The 24,535-nt window shown below is 38.4% G+C and overlaps 1 protein-coding gene across 5 annotated transcripts; it reads left to right on the plus strand.

The window, feature by feature from the left end:
- The first annotated feature begins 786 nt into the window (after positions 1 to 786).
- LOC110164133 (uncharacterized) lies at positions 787 to 22,658 on the plus strand. 5 transcript variants are annotated; one of them, XM_055151630.1, is made up of 6 exons: positions 787 to 2,295; positions 7,153 to 7,773; positions 15,034 to 15,143; positions 16,079 to 20,604; positions 20,673 to 20,744; positions 22,308 to 22,658. In XM_055151630.1, exons 1-2 carry the CDS (start codon positions 1,342 to 1,344, stop codon positions 7,654 to 7,656), a joined length of 1,458 nt encoding a protein of 485 aa, XP_055007605.1. In that variant the 5' UTR covers positions 787 to 1,341; the 3' UTR covers positions 7,657 to 7,773; positions 15,034 to 15,143; positions 16,079 to 20,604; positions 20,673 to 20,744; positions 22,308 to 22,658. The 5 variants fall into 5 exon arrangements, with proteins under 5 accessions (XP_055007605.1, XP_055007607.1, XP_055007604.1 ...); XM_055151632.1 differs by lacking the exon at positions 16,079 to 20,604 and having other exon boundaries at positions 20,673 to 20,732; XM_055151629.1 differs by lacking the exons at positions 16,079 to 20,604; positions 20,673 to 20,744.
- Positions 22,659 to 24,535: the final 1,877 nt, after the last annotated feature.

Genomic DNA, 24,535 nt, shown 5'->3' on the forward strand with positions numbered 1-24,535 from the left:
TCACCCCCACAGAGAATGGTCAGTGGTATTACTATCAATACTGTCAATATCAGTACTAGTTGTTCCCAACCCCAGGGCTATGTTAAGTTTTTCAGTCTCATTTGTTTCTCAAGTTACTTCATTTACAATACTTTGCATAATATAATGGCCATTTCTGTTACCAAAGTTAAAATCAAAAATACATCCCCTTTAATCCTAATCGTATTTCATTCCCAGGACATCAGCCTGACTTCTCCCGCTAGCTCACCTCCGCTCTCTCCTCCTCTCATGTTGTTCCCAGCATGACTTTTTTTTTTACAGTCCATTGTTTTCAAAGCTGCCCTTATTTTCTTTCAAAACAAACTCGCCAGTGGACAGAGACCCACATCCTTTTGCATGTTTTGTTAAATATATCCCTCTATGTGGCTTCCCTCGTTCATCCTTCCTTCCTCGTAGCTCTCGTTCATTTGTGAGATTAACAGCGGCGCTTTGAAGTTGATTTATAATTAAAAAGACATGTTGAAAGCATTGAGAGAGGAGAAGTGGAAGGTGCCTGCTATACTTAGACAAGCTATTATGCTGTCTCCAGGAAGTTTGCGCTTAACCTCTTCGCTCGAAATCAACTGAGACAAAGCCATAAAAGCAATGACAAAGTGCACAGCAAAATGTTAAAAAGGACGCGAGAGGACAACATGTTTAAGGCTTAGAGGTTCTGAAAAAGACACTGGCTCAGTCTTCAAAGTGTATGCAGACCCCACCTCCCTGAGCATGCAAAATTCCCCTCCCCTTTCTGAAACTCCACTCACTCTGGTCTCGATTTTAGCCTGTCGAGGCAGCCAGAGAGAGGAGCAAGAAGCAGAAGAAGACAGATTTGTCGACAAGTACAGACGGTGGTGTTCAAAGGAGGAGCTACCGGAAGAAGAGAGGGAAGAGGAGATCAGGTAGAAAGAATGTAGGAGAGAAAATATAAGGAGAGAGGGAGGGAGAGAGAGAGAGAGAGAGGAGAGGGAAGGGGGTTGCAAACAGGAAAGCGCACAGGCGGCATTGGAGTTTAAGCTGCAGCAGCGAAGGAGAGAATAAGAGAGAAGGGAGAGAGGGGGGCCCAGAGAGAGACGGAGAGGTGCAAGAAAGAAAGAAAGTTTGAAGGAAGACAAAATGGTTGCGTGAGGAAGTAGAGGAGAGGAACTGACTTAAGGAAGGGAGGGAGTGAGACAGAGAGACAGGCAGAGAGAGAAAGAGAGAGAGATTGAGAAAAGTTTTTGAGACGGATGAAGAAAACAGAAGGACTGGATGGCAGAGGGAGCGAGCAGCGGCATTGGCAAAACCGGAGATTCTCAACAAAGGAGCCCGTAAGCATTTGACATGTACACAGCTGAAGTAACTGGACACTATAGGTTCGTACAGAATGGTCTCTTTCCTCCCCCCTGCGCATGCCAGAGGTGCGTCCACTTCGAATACTTGGGACACAATCATGGAGGAGGAGGAGGAGGAGGGGGAGCGCAGACATCCAGACAAGGAGACCACCCAGCTTTGGATCGGACCAGGCTGGATCTCTGGGCCAAGGATCCAACCAGGACTTCCTTGGGGAGCAGTAGACTGGAGAGAAGTTGTCACAGAAGCCCGCAAAGGAGACCTGTTTTTGTCGGGACTGTCCCATGCAACCGCGCTGGTCCTGTCTGCTCCTACGAAATTCCTCCAGCTCACTGTAACTGCAACGCAAGACACTGTCCGCCTTTAAGGGAGCAGTGCCGATGTATGCATAGTAATTCAAGGGTGTACACTTTTGGCGTACCTCATCAGTTACCCCACTTACAGGTGAAAGACCAGGGGTACAAGCTGTGCAAGACGGTCAGGTATGCGTCCATAGAAGATGAAGACTACGTTTCAGACAGGAGCAGTTTCGAACCCCAACACAGTCCACAAATGGGGTATATACCAAATGGGCATTGCGGGATAGGGGCTTTCGGGGTGGAGGGTGTGGAGGAAAGAGATACGCATCAAGACTGGGACAGGACGCAGCCGGAAAGATCAGAGCAAGGGTGTAACGGACATGGGGGATTTTACAAAGGGTTTTTCACCACGGAGGTCCCGCCAAAACACTTCAACCCAAACAGGAGGAGAAATGGGTCGTGTCTAAGTTCTGCAGGTGGGACGCAAAGTTTGAAATCGAACGGCGTGATGGTGAAGAGGGAGCAGAGTCCAGAGCCAGGGGAGCAGAGGAGGAAGGACACGGTCAGGGAGCAGATAAGACAAGTGGTCACCAACCTGGAGGACGTCCTAGGAGGGCTCAAGCAAGTCCATGTGGAGATGAGAGAGGTATGACTACTACTACTACTACTACTGCTACTACTGCTACTACTGCTACTGCTACTACTCCGACCACTACTTCTGCTACTGTTAATGCTACCACTACTTTTATTACTGCTACTACTACTCTAACTGTTACTGCGATTATACTAACTACTACTCCCGCTGCTACTACTACCACTACTTCAACTGCTACTGCTACCAGTACTTCAACTGCTACTGCTACCACTACTTCAACTGCTACTTCTACTACCACTGCTACTTCCACTACCACTACTGCTACTACCACTACTTCAACTGCTACTCCTGCTATTACTACTACTTATACTATTACTGCTGCTAGTACTACTGCTACTTCTACCAGCTATTACTACTACAACTACTTATCCCTATATTTATGATAGTAGTTATTTATAACACAGAATAAAAGGTTTTTGTTTGTTTTTTTGGTAGGGAGATTTGTTGTCACTGACTGTAGCAATGTTGTAGTTGTGTAATCATCAAATATTTCTGACCAGGTAACACCAATGGAAAAAAAAACAAAACAAAACAAGGACTAAACTAGTGTGTTAAAATTTAAATTAAAATCCCAACCAATTCTAGCTAAAACTACTAAAACCAGGACTCAAAGAATGCATTCACAATTTGAACTTAGTTGGCCCCTCTTTACCTTTCAGTACTAAAAATACAAAAATATGTTGACATGTACTTTACCAAACACAGTCACTTTTAGTCTAGCCTTGAGTCATGTTGTTTTGGATAAGGGGGTGGGGACATTTCTGAAAACATTACGTAGTTTTATAGTAACACGTGATCAACAGAAGCAGACTCTACTACTTTGTGCTATAAATAAAGTCTTAAATGAACGCTCTTATTACTTTTCCTGAAGACTTCTTTTCCTCATTTACAACACCTCCGCCTCTGTTCATTCCTTATACAGTAAACACAGAGCAGCACTTTATATTTTATGGGACATTTTTAATCTGTCCTGGAGCCAGTCCCACCTTCACTCCAGACAACAACATACCAGCTACAGCCATTTCCTGTAAATATGACTCAGTGACGCAAAAAGGGTTTAACAAAAACACATTTGGGCAAATACATTTCATCACCTCATTCAAGAGACCGCAGATCTTATGTAAAGTGAGGTGTAAATTGGTTAAAGGGCTCATATTAATTTATACAGACTTTTCTGAGCTTCTGACAGTATTATGTGGTACCCCTATAAAACATCTGGAGTTTTGCTATTTTCACACATATTTGAGCAATTGTGCATTTTCAGTCAGTCTGTCTGTCTCAAAATTCTCTGTTCACCAGGTGATGTCTTTCTTAGAATTGCTCCTCTGTGTTTCAAAGCTTATACAATTTCATCATTTTCTGATTTTTTCAACAGTACAATCACTATTTATTATGTCATAATGTGCTAGCAGCTAATGTTTTTAACTTCATTTAAAGGTACACAATATATGTTTTTGTGGTGGTGTTGTCTACATGTTATTGTTGTGCAGAACATTGAACGTCCCACAGTATGGCATTAAACCACCACCTAGCCCCACCTAGTGCCTCCGCTCAATTTCATTTCTCTCCAGCGACTTGGTCAGGAATTGGAATTCACTAAATGGTTTGCAAGAACCCTGGAAGTTGTAGACCACGCACCAGCCAATCAGAGAAGAGCTGTGAAGCCATGACTGGGTCCTTTTTTGTGGTACAGCACAAGAGTAAACAAAGCGGTCGAGATGGATGTAGACGAAGCCATACATTCTGTGTAATCTGTACAATTCCGAGATCGAGGATTTAAAGCCGGAACAAAGAGAATGTTTGGTGAATTTTATCAAGGGGAAAGATGTTATTGTCCTTCTTCCTATGAGATTTGGGTAAAGCTTAATATACCAGTTAGCCCTGTTAGCGGTGCATTACATACCTCACAACCAAATAGCAGTGATTGGTTAAATTTTTAAAAAGTACCCACTCACTGTCGAGCAAACGAATCCTAATGCTGCGAGGTCAGACGGTTTCCACGAACTGAAACTGTTTGATGAATCAGGCTAAGGCAACTCTGCTCATAATAAGAATGTAGGAAAAACACCTAAATACATGACAGACAGGTTCAATGCCATACTGTGGAAAATTCATAATGTGGAAGATACACAGCATTTTCATGGAGATAAGCAGGTGATGGACCCTATATTATTGATACTGTTGAATTAAACATGAACCAATTATATCTAACAGTATGGTAAACAGAAGTAATATCATTATAGTTTGTGTAGTAGTAGTAGTATTAGTAATAGTAATAGTTAGGGATGTAACAACTGAAATATCAAAATATCAAAAGTCTCACAATAATATCGTGGGTTGTCACAATATATCTAATTACAAGTTTATTTTCTTAAATGCATTTTTTTATAGTAGCAACAGCTTATAAACATCGGGACCTACATATCCCATGATTCATTTCAGAGCAAACAACATGAAGAGATATGTTTTTTACTTGAATTCTTGGGATTATGACGGAAATAATTCACACCAAAATCTTGTTATGGTATTTTAAAAGCAAAAAAGTTATATTTGCCTCTCCAAAATATCAAAAATAAATATTGTACTGAGAGATTTGGATATCATTACATCTCTTAGTAGTAGTAGTAGTAGTAGTGGTAGTGGCTTGCCATTCAGTAAGCTCTATTCCCAAACAATAGCCTTTGCAAACAGAATCCTCCCAGTAATTATCTGGTCTATGATTTTCTACATTGGCTGTGTATCTTATCACACCAACCAGTGTTTAACATGAAAGTCAGGGCAGGTGCAGATGTGGCAACCTTTTCATTGGGTTATAGTGACATTTAAAACTATCACTGGAGCAGACTGGCTGTTATCATTGTTCATTCCCTCGTTCATTCTCGTACACTGTGTTGTTTTGGCTTGGCTTTAGTTTGTATGTGTGAGAGGGCTGCTGCTGCTGACTGCATTGTTTGTCATCATCTCGAGTTGGGAACAATTTGCTCTGACCTTTCGCAGGGAACGCAGGATTCTGGCAAAGATCCGCACACACGTTTTAAAAGCCTGGACTTAACAATGGGGCCAAATGATACTGTGGTCCTTCCCTATTCTTTAAACAAGGCATTGATGTCAGTAGTGTTTACACAGTGGATTCGGCCAAAGGGAAAAGGAAGAGAAGCAAGTCTAAGCAACACTATGACTCTTTATTTTTTATTTAACAGCTATTACTACTGCTGATACTACTACTACAACTCCTGGTATTGTTACTACTAGTACTACAACTGATACTACAATTAGTACTACAACTACTACTACTATGGAAGATAATTTGTTCCATTAGATTTTGAATTTAAGTCCTGTTAAATTTCTCACTTTGAATGTTTTAACACTGAAAAAAACATGTTTGAATTATTTTTTTTCTGAATGGCAGTTGATGAAATTTCAAGTGTAAATTTGTTTGAAATGTGAAGTGTTTGAAATTCAAAAATAATAATAAAATAAAATTAAAAAATCTGCACAAAATTAAATATTCAGCACAAATATTTTCAAGCCTTCAAGTTCAACAGTCAAAATTCAAAGTGTAAAATTTGCAGTGAAAACATTTGCAGCAAAGATCCAAGATGCCAAGGCAGAAGCAATCGATCCACAGCAATCCAGGTCCAGGTCCAATAGCTTCATCTATTTTATTGCCAATAGGAAACAGCCTCTGTCCTCCTCACTCACACATGATCGATTGTTTCTGCCTTGACATCTTGGATCTTTGCTATGAAATTTTTCACTACAAATTTTACACTCTGAATTTTGACTGTTGAACTTGAGGGCTTGAAAATATACATGCTGAATATTTAAAAGGTGAATTTTTCATTTTGAATTTGAAACATGTTGAAAAAGTATACTTAAAATTTCAGCAACTAAAAATCTGAATATAAATTATTCAACATATTTTTTCAGAGTTAAAAAATTCAAACTGAGAAATTCAATGGTATTTAAAATTCTAAATCTAATGGAACAAATTATCTTCCATATACTACTCCTACTAGACTACTACCGCTACTACCACTACTACGACTACTACGACTACTACTACTACTACTACTACTACTACTACTACTACTACTACTACTACTACTACTAGCTTTTTGCCCATTATTCCTAAATTCAGGCTTAGTGCAACCTGAGCTCCTGCATAAGTTGACTAACTTTAGACATTGTCTAAGTCATAACTGAAGAATGACTTTTTTAGCCCAAAAATAGACACAACAACTTTTTTTTTTTTACTGCCTTTTATATTTTGTTTTGTTTTGGTTGAGACTTATTTGGCCCGGAGGAGGGCCTCCTTCTGCTTGTCTCCATGGAATAGCTGTTCCTTTGCTGTAATCCTCCACAGTGTGGCATAAAACTTCTCTATCTCCATAGAGAATGTTCCAAAGTATTGTTATAACTTTCCAATGAATCCTGCAGGCGGCATGCCACCTCCAGAAAGTTACATACTGTATCTTTAAATAGGTCAGAATGATATGAAGAACAACTTGCTCATTCTAAAACTGTGAAACATCAATTTTAACCAACATTAAGACAAAATAATAGCTGGAGCTCTCATTAAAACACATTCTATATCATACTTCAGAGCTGAATGGAATCGACACCTGCCTCCTTCAATAATCTTAACTAAAGGCTGCTTATTGCATTGATTCACAGTTGGATTTGCTGCCAACTCGATAAGGGAGCGATTATCTGGCAACATCTTAATAAGCTTTGGCTGCAGTGTAAATTGATGATGCTGTGAAAATGCCCAGTTTGACAGATACTTTGAAACTTTCCTTTTTGCCACGAGGTGAATACGTATTGATCTTGTCTTTTGTTATTCAGGTGGTGCAGCAAATTGATCGTCTCACTGCCAATATCGACCTAAGTGAAGAGACACCCAGCATCACCCCAGGGCCCGAAAATAATAATAATTGTGTGGACTTTTCTGAGGACTTGAGAGTGGTCGCCATTGGCAACCACAGACCCCAAATGGCTCAACACGTAGACGAGGAACGCATCATCTTACGCACGAACTCTCCGTCACCCATTCACACGGCGTCGGTGGTCAAAACGAACCGAATTGTCCCGTTTTCGAAGCAAAATGGATTGAAAAATGGTCACCCGCCTCAGTTTTATAATAGCAACCACATGGGACATACCATTTTAGGGCAAGAGACGCCCCACCCGCAAGCATTGGACCCTAAAGTCATTATAGAAAGTAGGACGCAAAAACCCCCGCCATATCCGCAAAATGGCCGATGTGGAAAGTACCAGGCCCCCGTCAAACCTGCCCGGACCCCCTCTTCGAATTTGGGGAGAGGTCGGCAAAGCTCCAGCATGGTATAGAAAGAAAGAGAGATGGAGAGAGAGATGGAGAGAGAAAGAGAGGAGGGGAAGTTGGATGAAATTTGACACCCTGCTACAGTGGAGTGGACTTGGGAGCAGGCAGGGGAGCAAATCCTGGTGAGTACAATAGACTTTTTACGTAACCTTTGTTTACAAGAGTCTGGCAACACGTGGTGGGTTCATGGAAAATGGGAAGTTTACATTAGTGAAAGCATTTTCCTCTAAATGGGAGTTGCACACCTGAAAATACATCTTCAGCAGTGAGGTAATGACAATGGTATTTTGATTGCAAATGTGGTCATTTTGATTGGGTTCAGGATGAAGAAAACTGACTCTTGTGAGGTTGAAATCATGTTAAAAGGTTGTTACTTCACCAAAAACATTTTTCATTCACACACGTTTGAGTAATGCTTTAATATTAGTCTGTCTACATCTCCAAAGCTCAAAATGCTCAGTTTCGTTGGCAGTGGTTTTCAAGTTAACAGCTACATTTGACTTTTAGTTCAGTAGAAAATTGCGACTCCAGGGCTGATATCTCCCAAATGATTCTAAAGAAGGTGTTTGGAGTTTAAAAACACAGTGGAGCTCTTCCTGTTTTACCACATGACATCAGAAAGAAGAACAGCATGTTTTCTGTTTGAGAGCAGAAATAAGTTTAAACATGCAGGATTTGTGTGTTTAATATGTGTAAATAAAACAAAACACAGCTCCAAGTGTGTTTTTCATGAGGAAACTACATCGTAACAAAGAGAAAATAGTGTCGTATGGGCCCTTTACAAGGCGAAGAAAGTACAAATGTGGATATCGCACAAAGCAAATGCATTGGGAAATTGAAAGTTTTGAACCATTTCCTCAAAGTCCATAGACAAATCTGATACATTAATTATCATACAAAAATGTCCTGTTTAATATTCATGGTTTTTAAACTACTTTTTGGGCTTCCTCTATAAAAATATAAGTAATAAGTGATTTCTGAGCATACAGAATACACCAGGACTTGGTCTTTGATGGTGAACTTGGAAAAGTTCAAATGAGGCTAAAAACAATATCTTCCCGCTTCCAATGCCAATGTGGAGCCAATCATTCAAAATAAAATATGATGATACTTTGCAGCAGATGGTGTCACGATTCTTTGGGGGTGTGATACAAACTGTAGGCACTGCTCTGTCAAAGGCCTGTAAGACTTTAATCTGAGCTTTATTTTAACACAATCTGACCAGAAAAATGGACTTAGTCGGAACAACAACAGGTATAATCACAGACTCTTGAAAATGTGTTGTTTAAATCCATTTTGTATTTTTCTTGAGTTTTTAGGCTGTTTTAAAATGTTAATACTAATGTGTGCATTGTGTCACCGTGGTAACTGATGAACATTCCAGAGCTAAATGTAGAACACCCCCAGCGTGATATCACTGCAAAGTATCTATTAAGCGTAATAGGACCTTCAAGATGATTTAGGCTATTGTTGATCTGATGCCAGCATGTTCTGGTAACAGCAAATCCTTATCCAAGCTTTTTCAAATAATAAGATATCTCCAGTACTTAATGCTTCCAAAGTAAACAAACATTGCGTAGTGGTTGACAGAAATTCATTTTTTGTTCTAATTAACTCCCAAACAGCACAAAATTGTCTAGGAAAGTGTGATTTGTTGAAATAAATGTAAGATATTTTTGACTTACTTTCCCCTTACTGTGAATCTCTAATTAAAATAGAACATTAGTGACAGCCTTCTATACTAACCAGATACTAGCCTTATTATAAAACTTCTAAATTTAGATACACACTTCTAATGCTGTCCAGGCCTCACATCAAACAGACAGAGCTTTGTAGTCGGCTGCAATGTGCCAAAACAATTGTATTCATATTTTGTTGTGTATTTGATTTATTTTGATGGCAAACATGAATTAGTGCCTTTCATTTGTTGTGCATGACTCCAATATTACATCAGCGGAGATTTATAAGACACATTTATCCTGTTTAAGTTCTCTAATGATTATGGCTGGTTTAGTCACGTCTGACCTTACTTTAGTCCTGCTCTAGTCCTGGTCTAGACCTGGTTTAGACCTGGACTGGACCTGGTTTAGGACTGGTTTAACCCTGGTCTGGTTGCTGTTTTAGATCTGGTTTAGGCCTGGTTTAGATTTGGTTTAGTCCTGGTTTGTCCTGGTTTAACTCTCTTCTGATTGCAGTTTTAGACCTGGTTTAGACCTGGTTCAGACCTGGTTTAGTTCTGGTTTAACCCTGGTCTGGTCCCAGTTTTAGACCTGGTTTAGACCTGGTTCAGACCTGGTTTAGTTCTGGTTTAACCCTGGTCTGGTCCCAGTTTTAGACCTGGTTTAGACCTGGTTTAGTCCTGGTTTAGACCTGGTTTAGACCTGGTTTAGTCCTGGTTTAGACCTGGTTTAGTTCTAGTTTAACCCTGGTCTGATCCCAGTTTTAGACCTGGTTTAGACCTGGTTTAGTCCTGGTTTAGACCTGGTTTAAACCTGGTTTAGACCTGGTTTAGTCCTGGTTTAGACCTAGTTTAGTCCTGGTTTAGACCTGGTTTAAACCTGGTTTAGACCTGGTTTAGACCTAGTTTAGTCCTGGTTTAGACCTGGTTTAGTCCTGATTTAACCCTGGACTGGTCCCAGTTTTAGACCTGGTTTAGTCCTGGTTTAAACCTGGTATAGACCTAGTTTAGTCCTGGTTTAGACCTGGTTTAGACCTGGTTTAGACCTGATTTAACCCTGGCCTCATCCCAGTTTTAGACCTGGATTAGACCTGGTTTAACCCTGGTGTAGTCCCAGTTTAAACCTGGTTTATTCCTGGTTTAAACCTGGTTTAGTCCTGGTTTACCTCTGTCTTAATCCTAGACTAATTTAGTTTAATCTAGTTTAATCTGCTTGAGTATAGATGTTCAGTCCAATTTTATTCTTGGTTAACTTTGTACCAAATTTTTATCTTTTATCTTATTAACGTGAAAAATGTTAATCATAAATGGGTTGTAGTCATCTTAAATTCTTCCTCATATCCTCATTATTACTCACAATAAGTTTATAAGACCTTTTTACAACTCTCAGAGACCAGAGTGGAGTTTTGCCCTGGGGGTAAAACTAACAACAACAACTAGCATGCTAACCACACACTTCTTGATTCTCTGACAAGTAAGTTCTTTATAATTTGACGCAGACAACACACAATGATCATATTTTGACCACAAGAGCTTCTTATACAATATATCTGTACTGGGGCAAGACACATTTTTGCTTAAAAACATGAGAAAAACAGATATACAGTGTCTTTAATTCTGTCTTTTTATTAGGAGTGCCGACTGCAATTTTACATCAGTAGTTGAAGTTAGACGTTAATTAGACATATTTATTCCGCTTTAGTCCTGTTTTGAGCCTGGATTAGTCAAGGTTGATTGTAAACAGCTCTGTACCTTGATTTTTCCCACGTTTTTGAGCAAAATTATGTATATATCTAACATGTACTGCCTGCGTCTAACATGTTTTATTGTGCGATAATTAAAAAGTGTGTGTTGGCATGCCAGTTGTTTTTCACAGTTTTAAGTCAGTAAATATCAGGTACACTGCCTTCACAATCCAATTCAGTTAACATTTTGTCTTGGTTAATTTCAGACACAGAATTTGTTTTGTCTGTGCCCCTTTCCTTCATTACCAAGGAGAAGGCCGTGGTTTCCAACTTTGGTGTAAAAATCAAAAGAACTTGCCCACTTTGTTTACCGCCACCAAAATAACAAGACGCATTTTGCTTTTTTCTCTCAATATTTACATTTTTCGTGTGTCTGCCGCTGTGACGTGATCTGTTTTTAGCGCTGGAGTGGTTTCTCGGAGGCTAAATGAGCTGCAGCCCTCCTCACTGTTTATGTGTTTGAAGGGAGGGGGCGGGGCTTCTGCTGCTCGTGATGTCACATGGTTTCCCGCTCACAGCTTCACAGGAAAACAGTCAACATGTGTGATAATTAAAAACAAGATTAGGCAATAAGAAGCGAATGGACAAATTGCAACTATAAAAAGACTTGTATATTAATTATAAAGTACTTTTATTTCACTCAAAGAAAAGTTAAAGGGCAAATATTACACTCTTTTCTGATCTGTGTTATAATGTTGTTTCCTCATCACAAACATACGAGAAGTTGTGTTTTGTTTCATTCACACATATTCAACACACGAACCCTGCATAATTAGGTTCTTTTCTCAAACAGAAAACACTCTCTTCCACCTTGTGATGTCATGTGGTAACACAGGAAGTGCTCCACTGTGTTTTTAAACTAAATCTAGTCAAGTTAAGATGACTTGAATTAAGAAAGTTTTATCATGATTTGAGTAAATTTCACTTGACAAGTAAAATTATCTGCAAGTGGAATAAGACTTTTTGTGCTTAAAATATGAAAATACATCTCTAAAAACAAGAAAAACAACAACTTTTTGCACTTAAAATAAGAAACAAACTAGATTTTTGCTTGAATTAAAAAAACACACTTAATCAATTGGTATATAATTTTACTTGTCAAGTTGAATCTACTCAAATAAATAAAATTCTTAATTTAAGCCATTTTACTCACCTAGATATTGTTTTTTTCCAGGGTACACCTTCACTAGAATAATTTGGAAGGTTTCAGCCTTGGAATTGCCTTTCTCTTTTGAACTAAAGAATAAAAGTAGCTGCTGAAAACTACTGCTTCATGACATCACAAGGTGGAACAGAGGATTTTGAGCTTTGGAGATGTAGACAGAGCAATACTAAAGGCTTACTCAAACATGTGTGAATGAAACAAAACACAACTCCACGTTTTTGAGGTTGCAACAGCATTATAACAGGCTCAAAGCACACAAGATACAAACTTTATTTCTATAGCACATTCTTACAAACAAAGCATTTTCCAAGGTGATCATACACACAGAGATCATACAACGAAGATCACAAAAAGGTAAACTGCTAAAACTTCCTTACACAATAAAACCTATAAAAGCAAATAAAAGCAAAAAACATAAAAATCATAAAATAACAGTAAATAGTAAAGTAAATAAAATAAATAAAAGACACAGAGGACCACACAACTCACGCAGTGTTAAAAGCCAGAAAATAAAAGTGGGTTTGAAGATGAGGCTTAAAACACTCCGCTGTGGGGGCTCTTCAGACATGGGGCCAAGAGTCAATTTTATGTAATATAGGACCTTTAAAGGACTGACTATATACTTTTTTAACTGTCCAGTTTATTTAGGATATGAACTGAAGTGGTAGTCTTCAAGTGAAATGGTGCTACTACTTCTACCACTTTGTACTTTTTGAACAACGGCTGCTACTACTACAACTCAACTACTCAGCTCAATTACAAATTACTCTTACAAGCTTCCTCGCCTTATTAGTTCTTATACAAACTACTGTTATTACTATATTACCACTGCTTTTACTTAGTACTTTTATTCCTACTATTGCTGCCACTAGTTGTATTGGGCTTTTTATTACTCCAGAAGTTTTACTGTAAAAGCAGCTAAAACATTTGAGACTGAATAACATCGCATATCCATTTCGAAAAGCATTTTATTAGATGAGAACTGAAAAAAAAAAGTTGTATTAGTGGTAGTGTTGCTGACCATTATTTCTCAGTAACATCAGTAATAGACAGAGTGGGCAGGTCTAATAATAAATTCTAAAATATGTTCTTTACTCTTGGTTCAAAACTGAGTAAAGGTGCTTGAAGTTAATGTGTGTTTTTTGTTTAAAATCTGTAAAAGTGATATTTTTAGCTTCTTTTGACATGAAAATTGGCTTTATTTTTCTGTTACTAGTTTTATCACTACATATTACACTATTTTCTGATCTGTTATAATGTTGTTTCTTCATCACAGACTTGGAGTTGTGTTTTTTTCATTCACACATGTTTAACACAGAAACCCTGCATTTTCACTTACTTGAGTTCTTCTCTTAAACTTAAAACACTCTGTTCCAATTTGTGATGCCATGCACAAGAAGTGCTCCACTGTGTTTTTAAACTCTTCACATCTTCACTAGAATCATTCGGATAATTTCAGCTCTGAAGTTTCCAATCTCTACTGAACTGGAGGTAAAATGTGGCTATTAACTTGAAAACTACCACTTCATGACATCACAGGGTGGAACAGAGCATTTTGAGCTATGGAGATGTAGACAGACTAATAATAATGCAGGATTACTCAAACGTGTGCACATGTATATGAAACACAACTCCGTTTATATTTTTGATGAGGTAAGAGCATCATAATACGGCTAAAAGCTCATGGGAGTAAATATAGGACGTTTAACACTAAACTAGGTAAAAACAAATATTCTTTAAACATCCATATTAGTCATTTGTCTGCTACCCACATGTTTTAATCAAGTCTGTCTTTTAAAGTCCAGCACAGCCTTGCAGCAGTGAAATCTCACCCGATTAGTCATATTCTTTGGACTTTATAAATAAGGGAAGAATGACACCTCTATTTAACAGAGCGCCCACGCAGTCACAGACACTACGCAGTGTTACTCATGACTGGACATGATGCAAACAACATGTGACAAATAACTCACACAAGGGCTTCTGGGAAATCTCTCAGACTACAAATCTGATGTTGTCTACCAAAACATGCATCATTCTTAAACAGCGTAACATCATAAGGGACATGTTTGTAGTTATTGTGTTTAGTTTAGTAGGAGTTATCAAAAGGATGGCAGAAGTCTATATAACTGTCTGAGAGATTCACTGTTTTTGAAAGAAAACATATCCAAATTTATAATCCACAAATGTTCATAATTTGTTAAGGACTGACTTGAGAAAACTTGTCATATTTATCTTATGACTTAAAGTCCTTTCAACTGACAGCGGTGACGTCTTTGCGGTTGAATAATGGCACCGCTTTCTGAGGCTATTGAGAAAATAATTGAACGTTTGTTTATTTGTACTGTCAGAGAAGATGTCAAACTTTGTTCCAGTTTTTGTTTTATGTGGCGAGGGCCTGTAATTACAAAGATATTAACCATAAACCAAGTCAACAAATCTGGAATCTGACAGCTAAACAGCAATTCACAACAAAGAACTCTGAGTGCACTTTCCCTTTGCTCCCCACGCTAAGTCACTCCCCCTTCAGAGTCATGAGTGTACTGCGCATCGTATCAGAGCAGTGTTATAAAATATCATTCATACCTCATCTTCAAGTGAGAGTTTGTTGTGAATGATACATGGATATTTGAGATTTGACATCTTAAGGGAGTATTGATTTTCTATGGAGAGGTCGGTCTATAAAAAGAAAGTAGATGGAGTTGAGTTGCCATAAACAATTATCTGTAGTGATCGGTGTCTGGGCTGGAGAAAGATATGTGAAATAAACAAGGAACCATGTGTTTTTTTACAGTGTGTCTGACTCAAATTAAGTGTGATCTGTGAAGAGGAACTAGGCCTTTGTAATACCACCACAAATGAGTCAACGATGATTTAGAAAGTAAAAGAAGAACAAGAAGTTTGGTAAAAAGTCCTGAAAATATTTGTATTTAGAATTGTCTGTTTTTTCTTTGGCATGTCTGCTTAGAACTGTTTACTACCATACCAAAATGTTCCATGGCATGGCATTAAAGGTTGTATGGAGGATTTTTTGTTTTTGTTTCAAATTGTCAATGAAAGTTTAAAATACCATTACAGAGACACAGCAGCCTTGTAATTATGATGACCAAAAAAAAAAAAAGATTGAAAATCTATCAACTGTGGGCGTAGTGAGGCCACAGAAACATCAGCCAATAAAAAAACGAGGCTCCCTCATTTTCTATTGGCTGTTAGGTTGTCAATCAAACTCAATACGTTTCTAGTGTAACGGACTCGCAGGCGCGCAGGGATTATATGGTTTATGGGGCGGTTCTTGGAGGCTTTTTCAAACTGTCGCTTCCTCGCAGTTCGCTTAAAGTTTGTTGCAATGCCGGACGAGAATCCAGGACCAGTTCACCTCAAAAGAAAGTCGGTTTTTGAGGTCACTGAAGGAAGAAGAGAAGGGGAAAATGAGCAAAGCCAAACTGAGGTGATTCTTGGAGGTTCCTTCCAGCGATTGCGCGAAGGAAGCAGGCGAAGGGTCTAAAAACTGACGCTCGGTCGCTAAATTATTTCTAGACGGGTCACTTCAACAGTAATTCTGAACGCGCACTGACTGTAAACAAGCGTGATTTCTAGAGTAAAGAGGCGGGAGGAGGTGTTTGTACTGAGGGAGCTGTGGAGGAGGAAGGTGGTGTCACGCATGCACAACATTTGAAAAAGGACTGTCGCTGTATTTCTTTTCCCTTTAAAAATCCTCTATACAACCTTTAAATGATCTAACAAGAGACACACCAGGCCAATTTACAGGCCAGATCTGTGCAGAGGCATAGCCAGGCTGGTGCCACCTAGTGCCTCTGCTCAATTTCATTTCTCTCCAGCGACTAGGTCAGGAATTGGAATACACAAGACGTTTTGCAAGAACTCTGGCAGTACGAGTTTGGGCACCAGCCAATCAGCGAAGAGCCATACATTCTGTGTTGGCAACGATTCCTGAGATCAAGGATTTAAAGCCGGAACAAAGAGAATGTTTGTTGAATTTTATCAAGGGAAAAGACGTTATTGCCCTTCTTCCTACAGGATTTGGTGCATTACATACGTCACGACCAAATAGCAGTGACTAGTTAAATTAAAAAAAGTGCTCGTTATTGTCCTTTTTCCTATAGGATTTGGGAAAAGCTTAATATACCAGTTAGCGGCGCATTATGTACGTCACAACCAAATAGCAGCAATTGGTTAAGTTAAAAAAAGTACCCGCCTACCGTTGAGTGAATGAATCCTAATGCTGCAAGGTCAAATGATTTCCCACAAAATGAAACTGGCTGAATCAGTCTAGCAGAGGCAAGCCTGCTCTGTAAGAATACAAGTTTTGGAAGGTGTTTTATAAAAGTAAAACCAGGGAGGGGGCTGGTGCATTGTAATATTGTTTCAACCTCCTGCTTATACGCAACAGTTTGAGGATCATTCAAAAGATAGAATATTCTGTTTTGAATGGTTAATTACCATGGCAGCTAGGGATGGGTATCATTAAGAAGTTGCCAGTACGATACATACCTTGATACTTTGGCCAGATTGATTCGATACAGTTCAGTAAAAAACAAAAGCTAATTCATGGGCCCATCCATCTATTTTCTTCTGCTTATCCGGGGCCAGGTTGCAGTTGCAGCAGTCTAAGCAGGGACTCCCAGACTTCCTTCACCCCGGACACTTCCTTCAGCTCCTCCGCGGGAACCTTGACACTTTCCCAGGCTAACCGTGAGACATTGTCCCTCCAACGTGTCCTGGGTCTTTCCCGGGACCTCCTTAGTCATGGGTGTGACACTAAATGTCTTTGTTAAACCACTTCTTGTGCAAAGATAATATGAAACACACCCATTTAAAGAATCAGAACAATAAACCCATTTCCTTCCTCTGAACACGCAACAAAACTGTAGCACTGTAACAAAATAATTATTAAAATATACCAAAAAATACTCTTGGCCATATATTGGTATGGCAGCCCATGATATCAATACTGTATCATCACATTAAACGATACGATATATATCAATATTTTTGATATTTTTGCACACCCCTAATGGCAGCTCTACAAATATTTCATTACTAAGCCCATGGAAGCAGTAATTAATCAAAGAACAAATAAAAAGCCAAAAAAAAGTCAGATTATTAGCTATAATGAATAATTCAAAACATGATAAATTTATAATGCTAACTGGCCAATTATGTAAACACTCTGTTGAGGTAAACTTATTGTGAAAATTGGGCAGAGCTTTTTAACTGTATGGTAAACACCAGACTGTGAGGTAATGTACAGTCATTCCTCTGCAGTGGTCATCCAGGCTGGCTGCCAGATGTGGTTACTGGGGGTTGGGGCATAATATAGGGAATTTTTTGCACAATACACATCTAATACTATGAAAACACTGGGAGAGAAAGAAAAACGTACTTGTAAATCCTTCCTAAAAATATATAAAAAATTTTGCTAACTCAAAAAACTTTCATGCAGAATTTGTCCTTCTTTTTACACAATGACGAAGGGATTGCACAGATGTCAAAACAATGCGGTAGTTTTATCTTTTTGTCCAACCCAGACTAAGTAATTATGGTTAGGATTTTAGGAAGTCTGTTTTTCTCATTAATAACTGGGTATGCAAATTCTTAAACTGCAATATTAAGACATAGTTTTATCAGCGCATACTTCAAATTGATAAAACAAAACAAAACAAAACCAAAATAGTTTAAGAAGAAGGATTCATTCTTAGCAACAACTTAATTACGGAGTTACCAAAATATACTTTAATATAGAAAAAAACTATTTATATTCTGTTAGCTGCCTCATTTGAAACTAAGATCTCAAAATATTCATGGTTTATAGTTTACAGTTAGGACCAAGAATAGTTCAAAGTTCCCAGTCGGGTGAAATGTTGCACAAAGTTTATGTACCCCCCTCTTGTGTAGAAAATGCGTCACTGCAGACTATTTTTCCCTGTTCTCAGCGTTGGGCAAGCACAATCTGGTTTTGATCATAAAAGTGCCTGAAAAAGTGCCAGTGAAGAGAGAGAGAGAAAGAGAGAGAGAAAGAGAGAGAGGGAATGAAGAGAGAAAGAAAGACAGGGATACAATACTTCTGCTGCTGTAATCCTTTTGCCATTGGAAACAGCCTGTAGCGGTGGTTGTATTGTAGACACAAAGTTAGTGCTGGGTCAGGGCTGTCAGAGTGTGTGTGTGTGAGAGAGAGAGTGTGTACTTTTTATAATAATATATTTTTTATATATATATTTGTTTATTTAGGAGCAGGAAAGTGGCAGAGGTGAAAGATTTGTCATTGTAAAACTTTATAAGTGTTCAGGGCTACATCAGCTGACTCATTCTTTCCATCCAGAGCGAACAAGAAAATGTGGTTTTGCGGGAGTCAGGTGGACAATATATTTCAACAATTTTAAAGCTAAAAAAAATATCCAGTACATTTTTGTTACAGCAAAGAGCGTTATGTAGTATTTTAAAAATGTATTACACCAACTGCTGAACCTCGGCTGTGCCTCAAAGGGCCCATGTTGCGCTGTTCTCTGATCAATGTTATTATGTTGTTTCCTCATCCAAAACATACCTGGAGTTGTGTTTTGTTTCATTCATACATATTTAACATACACAATATACGCTGTTCCACCTTGTGATGTCATGTGGTAATATAAGAAGTGCTCCACTATGTTTTTAAACTCCATACACCTTCACAAGAATCATTTGGGCAATTTCAGCTCTGGAATTTCCATTTTTACTGAATTAGGCAAGGCAAGTTTATTTGTATAGCACAATTTGTACACAAAGTAATTCAAAGTGCTTTACAGAATAAGAAATACATTAAAATCATAATCAAAACAAATCAAAACATAAATAATCATGAACTAAACTGAACTGAATTAAAGGTAAAAGGTAGCCAGGCTGGCGCCACCTAGTGCTTCCAGTCAATTTCATTTTCTCTCCAGTGACTAAGTTGTGGACCACGCACCGGCTATTCAGCGAAGAGCTGTGAGGCCATGACGTCAAACTCAAGCACCTGTCTGGGTCCCTTTTGTGGTACAGCACAACAGTAAACAAAGCAGTTGAGATGGATGTAGACAAAGCCATACATTCTGTGTTGGCAAAGATTCCCGAAATTGAGGATTTAAAGCTGGAACAAAGAGAATGTTTGGTGAATTTTATCAAGGGGAAAGACGTTACTGCCCTTCTTCCTACAGAATTTGGAGCATTACATACGTCACGACCAAATAACAGTTATTAGTTAAATTAAAAAAGTGCCCGCCTGCCGTCGACCTAACGAATCCTAATGCTGCAAGGTCAGATGGTTTCCATGAAGTGAAACTGGCTGATGAATCAGGCAAGGTAAAAGGTAGCTGTTAACATGAAAACTACCGCTTCATGACATCACAAGGTGGAATAGAGCAGTCTGAGCTCTGGAGATGTTGACAGACTACTAATAAAAGATTACTCAAACATGTGTGATTGAAACAAAAATGAGGTAACACCATTATAACATAGCTAAAACACAAGAGTAAATTTTGTGCGATATAGGACCTTTAACCTGTATATAGATGGATACAAGTTTTTCTCATTCTCAGTTTATGGACAGGCCTCATGTGAAAGAACTCCAGAATTCACTCTCTGAGCTGCAGAGGTTGCACTAGCACTGATTCATGATTGACTGTATTTGCTGCTGTTTAGGTAGGAGGATCCAGATCACTGAGAAGCATTTTAGGTTTAAACCATCTGGATTTCAGCATTGAAACTAGGGCTACTCGATTATGGAAAAAATCATTATCACGATTATATTGATTAATATTGAATTATTCAAACGATTATTCAGTTTATTTTTTAGTTACACGATGCATTTATTCAGCATTTAGCTCTCAAAAAAACATGCAAAACCTTCAAATTGAAAATAAATATAGGTTAAAAATATGTACCTTAGAGCAGTTTTGCGATGTATAAAACATAAAATTAATAAAATATACTTGAACACGTACTAAGGCATAGAAAAACATAAATGTATCCAAAATAAACTATATATCCGGCTGTTCTACAATCTCTATACTTAAAAAATAAAACGGATTTACTTATTTATATAAAAAATATCCCAAAATAAAGTTTGTTAAGCTTTATCTTTTCAACTCGATTATAGAAGTTTGGAGATCATTTGACACACAAATCGAAATTGCGATCAAAATTCAATTAACTACATAGCCTTAATTGAATCTGGCAACCCAAACGAAAGACTCATGTGAGGCGCATTCTGCTTTCAGATTGGATAATAGTCTTGAGAACCAAAACAACAAAACAACAGGATCAGCATTAGAATTGTCACCAGTAAAAAATATATTTGATTTGAAGATATCTACCTCGACACAGCTCGGTCAGTTTTATAATGTTATAAATCAAAATATTTCATACAACCTCTTTAATGTGTTCTATTCCTTTCAGCTTAGATCTGTCAGTTCTGCTTCACCCGACTCACCCATCCTTTTCAATGTCAAATACAAGGTACAAAAAAAAGTATGTTGTAAATCGTTACTGAACGCATAACTCAAACACCATTGAAATATTTACAGAATCACTCGCGTGCCCTTACCCTTCAGGTCCAAACAAACAAACACAAACACGCTCACAAAAATGGGGTTGTTTACAGCAAGAAATGAATCAATTATAGAATCAAATGGCTCCAGTTTTCAAAGCATGAGTCACAAGGACATACCTGAGAATAGCATTGGACACGTCTATTCATTACTGCGCTGCTTCCATCACAGTTTTTTGTCAATGGGAATGAAAGAATATGACGCATTTTGTAGAGAGGGTTTGATTCAGGAGACGTGCAGTGGTGTTGGTGAAGAAGGAGATCGGGAGAGAGGCTGAGGAGGCTGGTGATTCTGCTACAGGGTGAAATAGCAGTAGGATGGAGGAGAGAGAGTGCATTTATACGGATTCAGAGGCAATTGTTTAAAGATTGGGTTCGTCATTTTCAAAGTGTGAAAGGAGGTGAAGAAGTTTTTTGATGGCCAAAAGGCACAGGGTATCGTGAACAAGTCAACACGTAAATAAGGAAAGAAGTAAGCAACAAAGTAAAGAAGAAATAAAGTGAGCAAGGAAGCACGAAAGGAAGCAATCAAGGAAGCTGGTAAGCAAGAAGGGAAGCGAGCAAGGAAGCAAGGAATTAAAGAATGAAACAAGGAAATGAGCAATTTAGCAAGGAAGTAAAGAGGGAAGCAAGAAATTAAGCAAGTAAGGAATTAATCAAGGAATGAAGCAAGCAAGGAAGGATGGAAGAAATCAAGCAAGTAAGGAAGGAAGGAAAGAAGGATGAAAGAAAGGAAGCAAGAAAATAAAGAGAGACTCATGGAAGTAAAGAGGGAAGCAAGAAATTAAGCAAATAAGGAAGTAATCAAGGAAAGAAGAGAGGAAGTAAGGAATTAAGCAAGTAATGAAGAAAGGAACCAAGAAAGTAAAGAGGAAAGCAAGGAAGTTATGAGGGAAGCAAGGAATTAAGCACGGAAGGAAGTAATCAAGGAAAAAAGCATGGAAGTATGGAATGGATCAAGCAAGTAAAGAAGGAAGGAAGGAAGGATGGAAGAAAGGAAGCAAGAAAATAAAGAGGGGAGCAAGGAAGTGAAGAGGAAAGCATGAAATTAAGCAAGGAAGGAAGTAATCAGGTAAAAAGAAGCAAGGAAGTAAGGAATGAAATAAGGAAGGGTGGAAGGAAGCAAGTAAGGAAGGAAGCCTAGGTAAATAAATATTGTGGCTAAAATCCAGGTTGTGATTCGATTAAGGTGTTTTTAGAAATAGAAACACATTAATAAATTGTATAAATGCAAGGATAATAACATCTCCATGGTGACAAGAAGGTGACGGACCAACATAAAAGTTACACAGTGCACCTTTAACTGAAGACTTAACCTAAAATGAGTAGTACCTTCTTCATTCGTATAAAATATTCTGATGTTTTGAACAGAAAAGAAGTCTGGCATTTTGTTTTCTGTGAACACTTGAGACTTTATTCACTTCACTGCAACCTTGAATGTAAACAAACCATCTTTGTCCTGTTTCTGTTTGTGTTTGTTTCAGGAGCTGTCATGGCCTGAAGAGGGGGGTGCCATCGAAGGACTTGCCCCCAAGAGCCCACCCAAAGCCCACCCCAAAGCTCACCCAAAGCTCACCCAAAGCTCACCCAAAGCTCACCCAAAGCCCACCCAAAGCCCACCCGCAGTCCTAGAGGATCGGAGAGATGCAAGACCGTCAACACAAGATGGAATGTGTTCAATAGATGTGGGAAGAATAGCTTAACCCATTCACCACCAACTAAAGATACAAAGATTAATTTATTCTATCTATTTTATTATTATATTGTATTTTGAGGCAGCTTAAGCCACTTTGGACCTTTATATTTATATTGAAAATAAATATATGATGAAGAAACTGTTCTGATCGCTTTTTGCACTTAAGGAAGGTAAAATTACTCACTCTTTCATTTCAACAAGTAAATACTCTGAATGAAGATCTTGGACACACAAAGTATAAATCTGGATTAAAGGGGCACTGTGTAACTTTTCTGATGAAGGGGGAGGTCCCACACTGAGCTGCCAGGTCTCTAAAAACAACACAAGACAGGACGTGAAAGGCAGGTTTAACAAATTATATGTCAGATCTATGGAGAGGCAAGCACGCTCTCAGTAAGAATGCCTCTTTTTTGAAGTATTTTGAGTAATAAAAACACCTGCAAGTGAATAAATGTAACACTCATATGTTTAATGCCATACTGTGGAACATTTAAAGCAATAGATTTTTTATGAGACAAACAGGTGGCAGACTAAAGTTAATGCACAGTAAAAAAAAATAAAAAATTTATCCTGAAAATAATAATCAGATATGGGGAGAGGCAGTCGCACTCACAGTCAGAATTCTTGTTTTTCTAGGTATTTTTGAGCTATTAAACCACCTGTAATTGAATAAAAGTAAGGTAGAGTTGTTTAATGCCATAATGTGGAACATTCCAGGCAGGGAAATGACTTATCCATAGAAACTTGCAGATGACAGACCTCAAACAAAAAAGTTACACAGTACACCTTTAAATGAGTATACTCTTAATACATTGCAGGAATGTCTAGAGTTAGAGTTGAGATTTAAATCTAGGGAGAAAAAATCCATTGAATAAAATATAATAATGTAGAAAACAAAAAAGTCAATCCAGTAAATATTTAGTAATGAGATGATTTGATTTGACGTGTAGGCTGCAGGCTGTTTGAAGCAGACAGCGCATTTGTGTGGAGCAGGTGGTAACAGCACACAGATGGAGATGACACACACAAACACACACGCACACACAAACACACACACACAAACACACGCACACACACACACTGGAGTCTCTTTGTCACAGTTGGGTTTGATTCAAAGAGAGACGTGATCCTAAATGTCAATAACACCACAATCTAAGCAAAGAGGAATTCATTCACAAGAAACAACAAATCTCCCCAAAGAATGCAAGGATTTTGATAACACCAATCAAATGTGAAAGTTAAAGCCACTCTACCTGATGTGTTCTGTGTTAAGCACATTCTTCCTCGCTTACCTAACACAATCCTAGTATTCTAATAATTCACTGTGATGAGTTAGCTGCTTTCAGAACTTTCAAAAGGGCAATGCAGCGTTTTGCTAGTCAGGCTGGCGCCACCCAGTGCCTCCACTCAATATCATTTCTCTCCAGCAACTAGGTCAGGAATCAGAATACACTAGATGGTTCACAAAAACCCCAGAAGTGTGAGTTCGGGCACCAGCCAAACAGTGAAGAGCCATATATTCTGTGTTGGCAACGATTCTCGAGATCGAGGATTTAAAGCAGGAACAAAAAGAATGTTTGGTGAATTTTATCAAGGGGAAAGATGTTATTGCCCTTCTTCCTACGGGATTTGGAAAAAGCTTAAAATATATATATGTCATGACCAAATAGCAGCGATTGGTTAAATAAAAAAAGTACTTGCCTACCGTAGAGCGAACGAATCCTGATGCTGTGAGGTCAGACTGTTTCTATGAAGTGAATTAGGCTATTGTTTTGCTGTCAGCGTCATGCAACTAGCATGCCAATAGCGCATCAGCTAGAAATATTTTATAATTAGATGCAGAGAGTACATGGTGGTCTAATTTTAACTGTAAGAGCTGCTTTTATCTGTACAAGGGCAAGAAAATGTTTACTTTTAAGATCATGTGTAGTGCAGTCCCTTTAAGGTCCAAATGAATACATTTTAGTAACTTTTGTCACCTTGGAGGAACTTTGATTCACAATGTGTAAAATGCCT

The sequence above is a fragment of the Boleophthalmus pectinirostris genome, unplaced genomic scaffold, assembly GCF_026225935.1.
Source record: "Boleophthalmus pectinirostris isolate CB_2022bp ecotype Guang Dong unplaced genomic scaffold, ASM2622593v1 HiC_scaffold_16, whole genome shotgun sequence".
Lineage (NCBI taxonomy): Eukaryota > Metazoa > Chordata > Actinopteri > Gobiiformes > Gobiidae > Boleophthalmus > Boleophthalmus pectinirostris.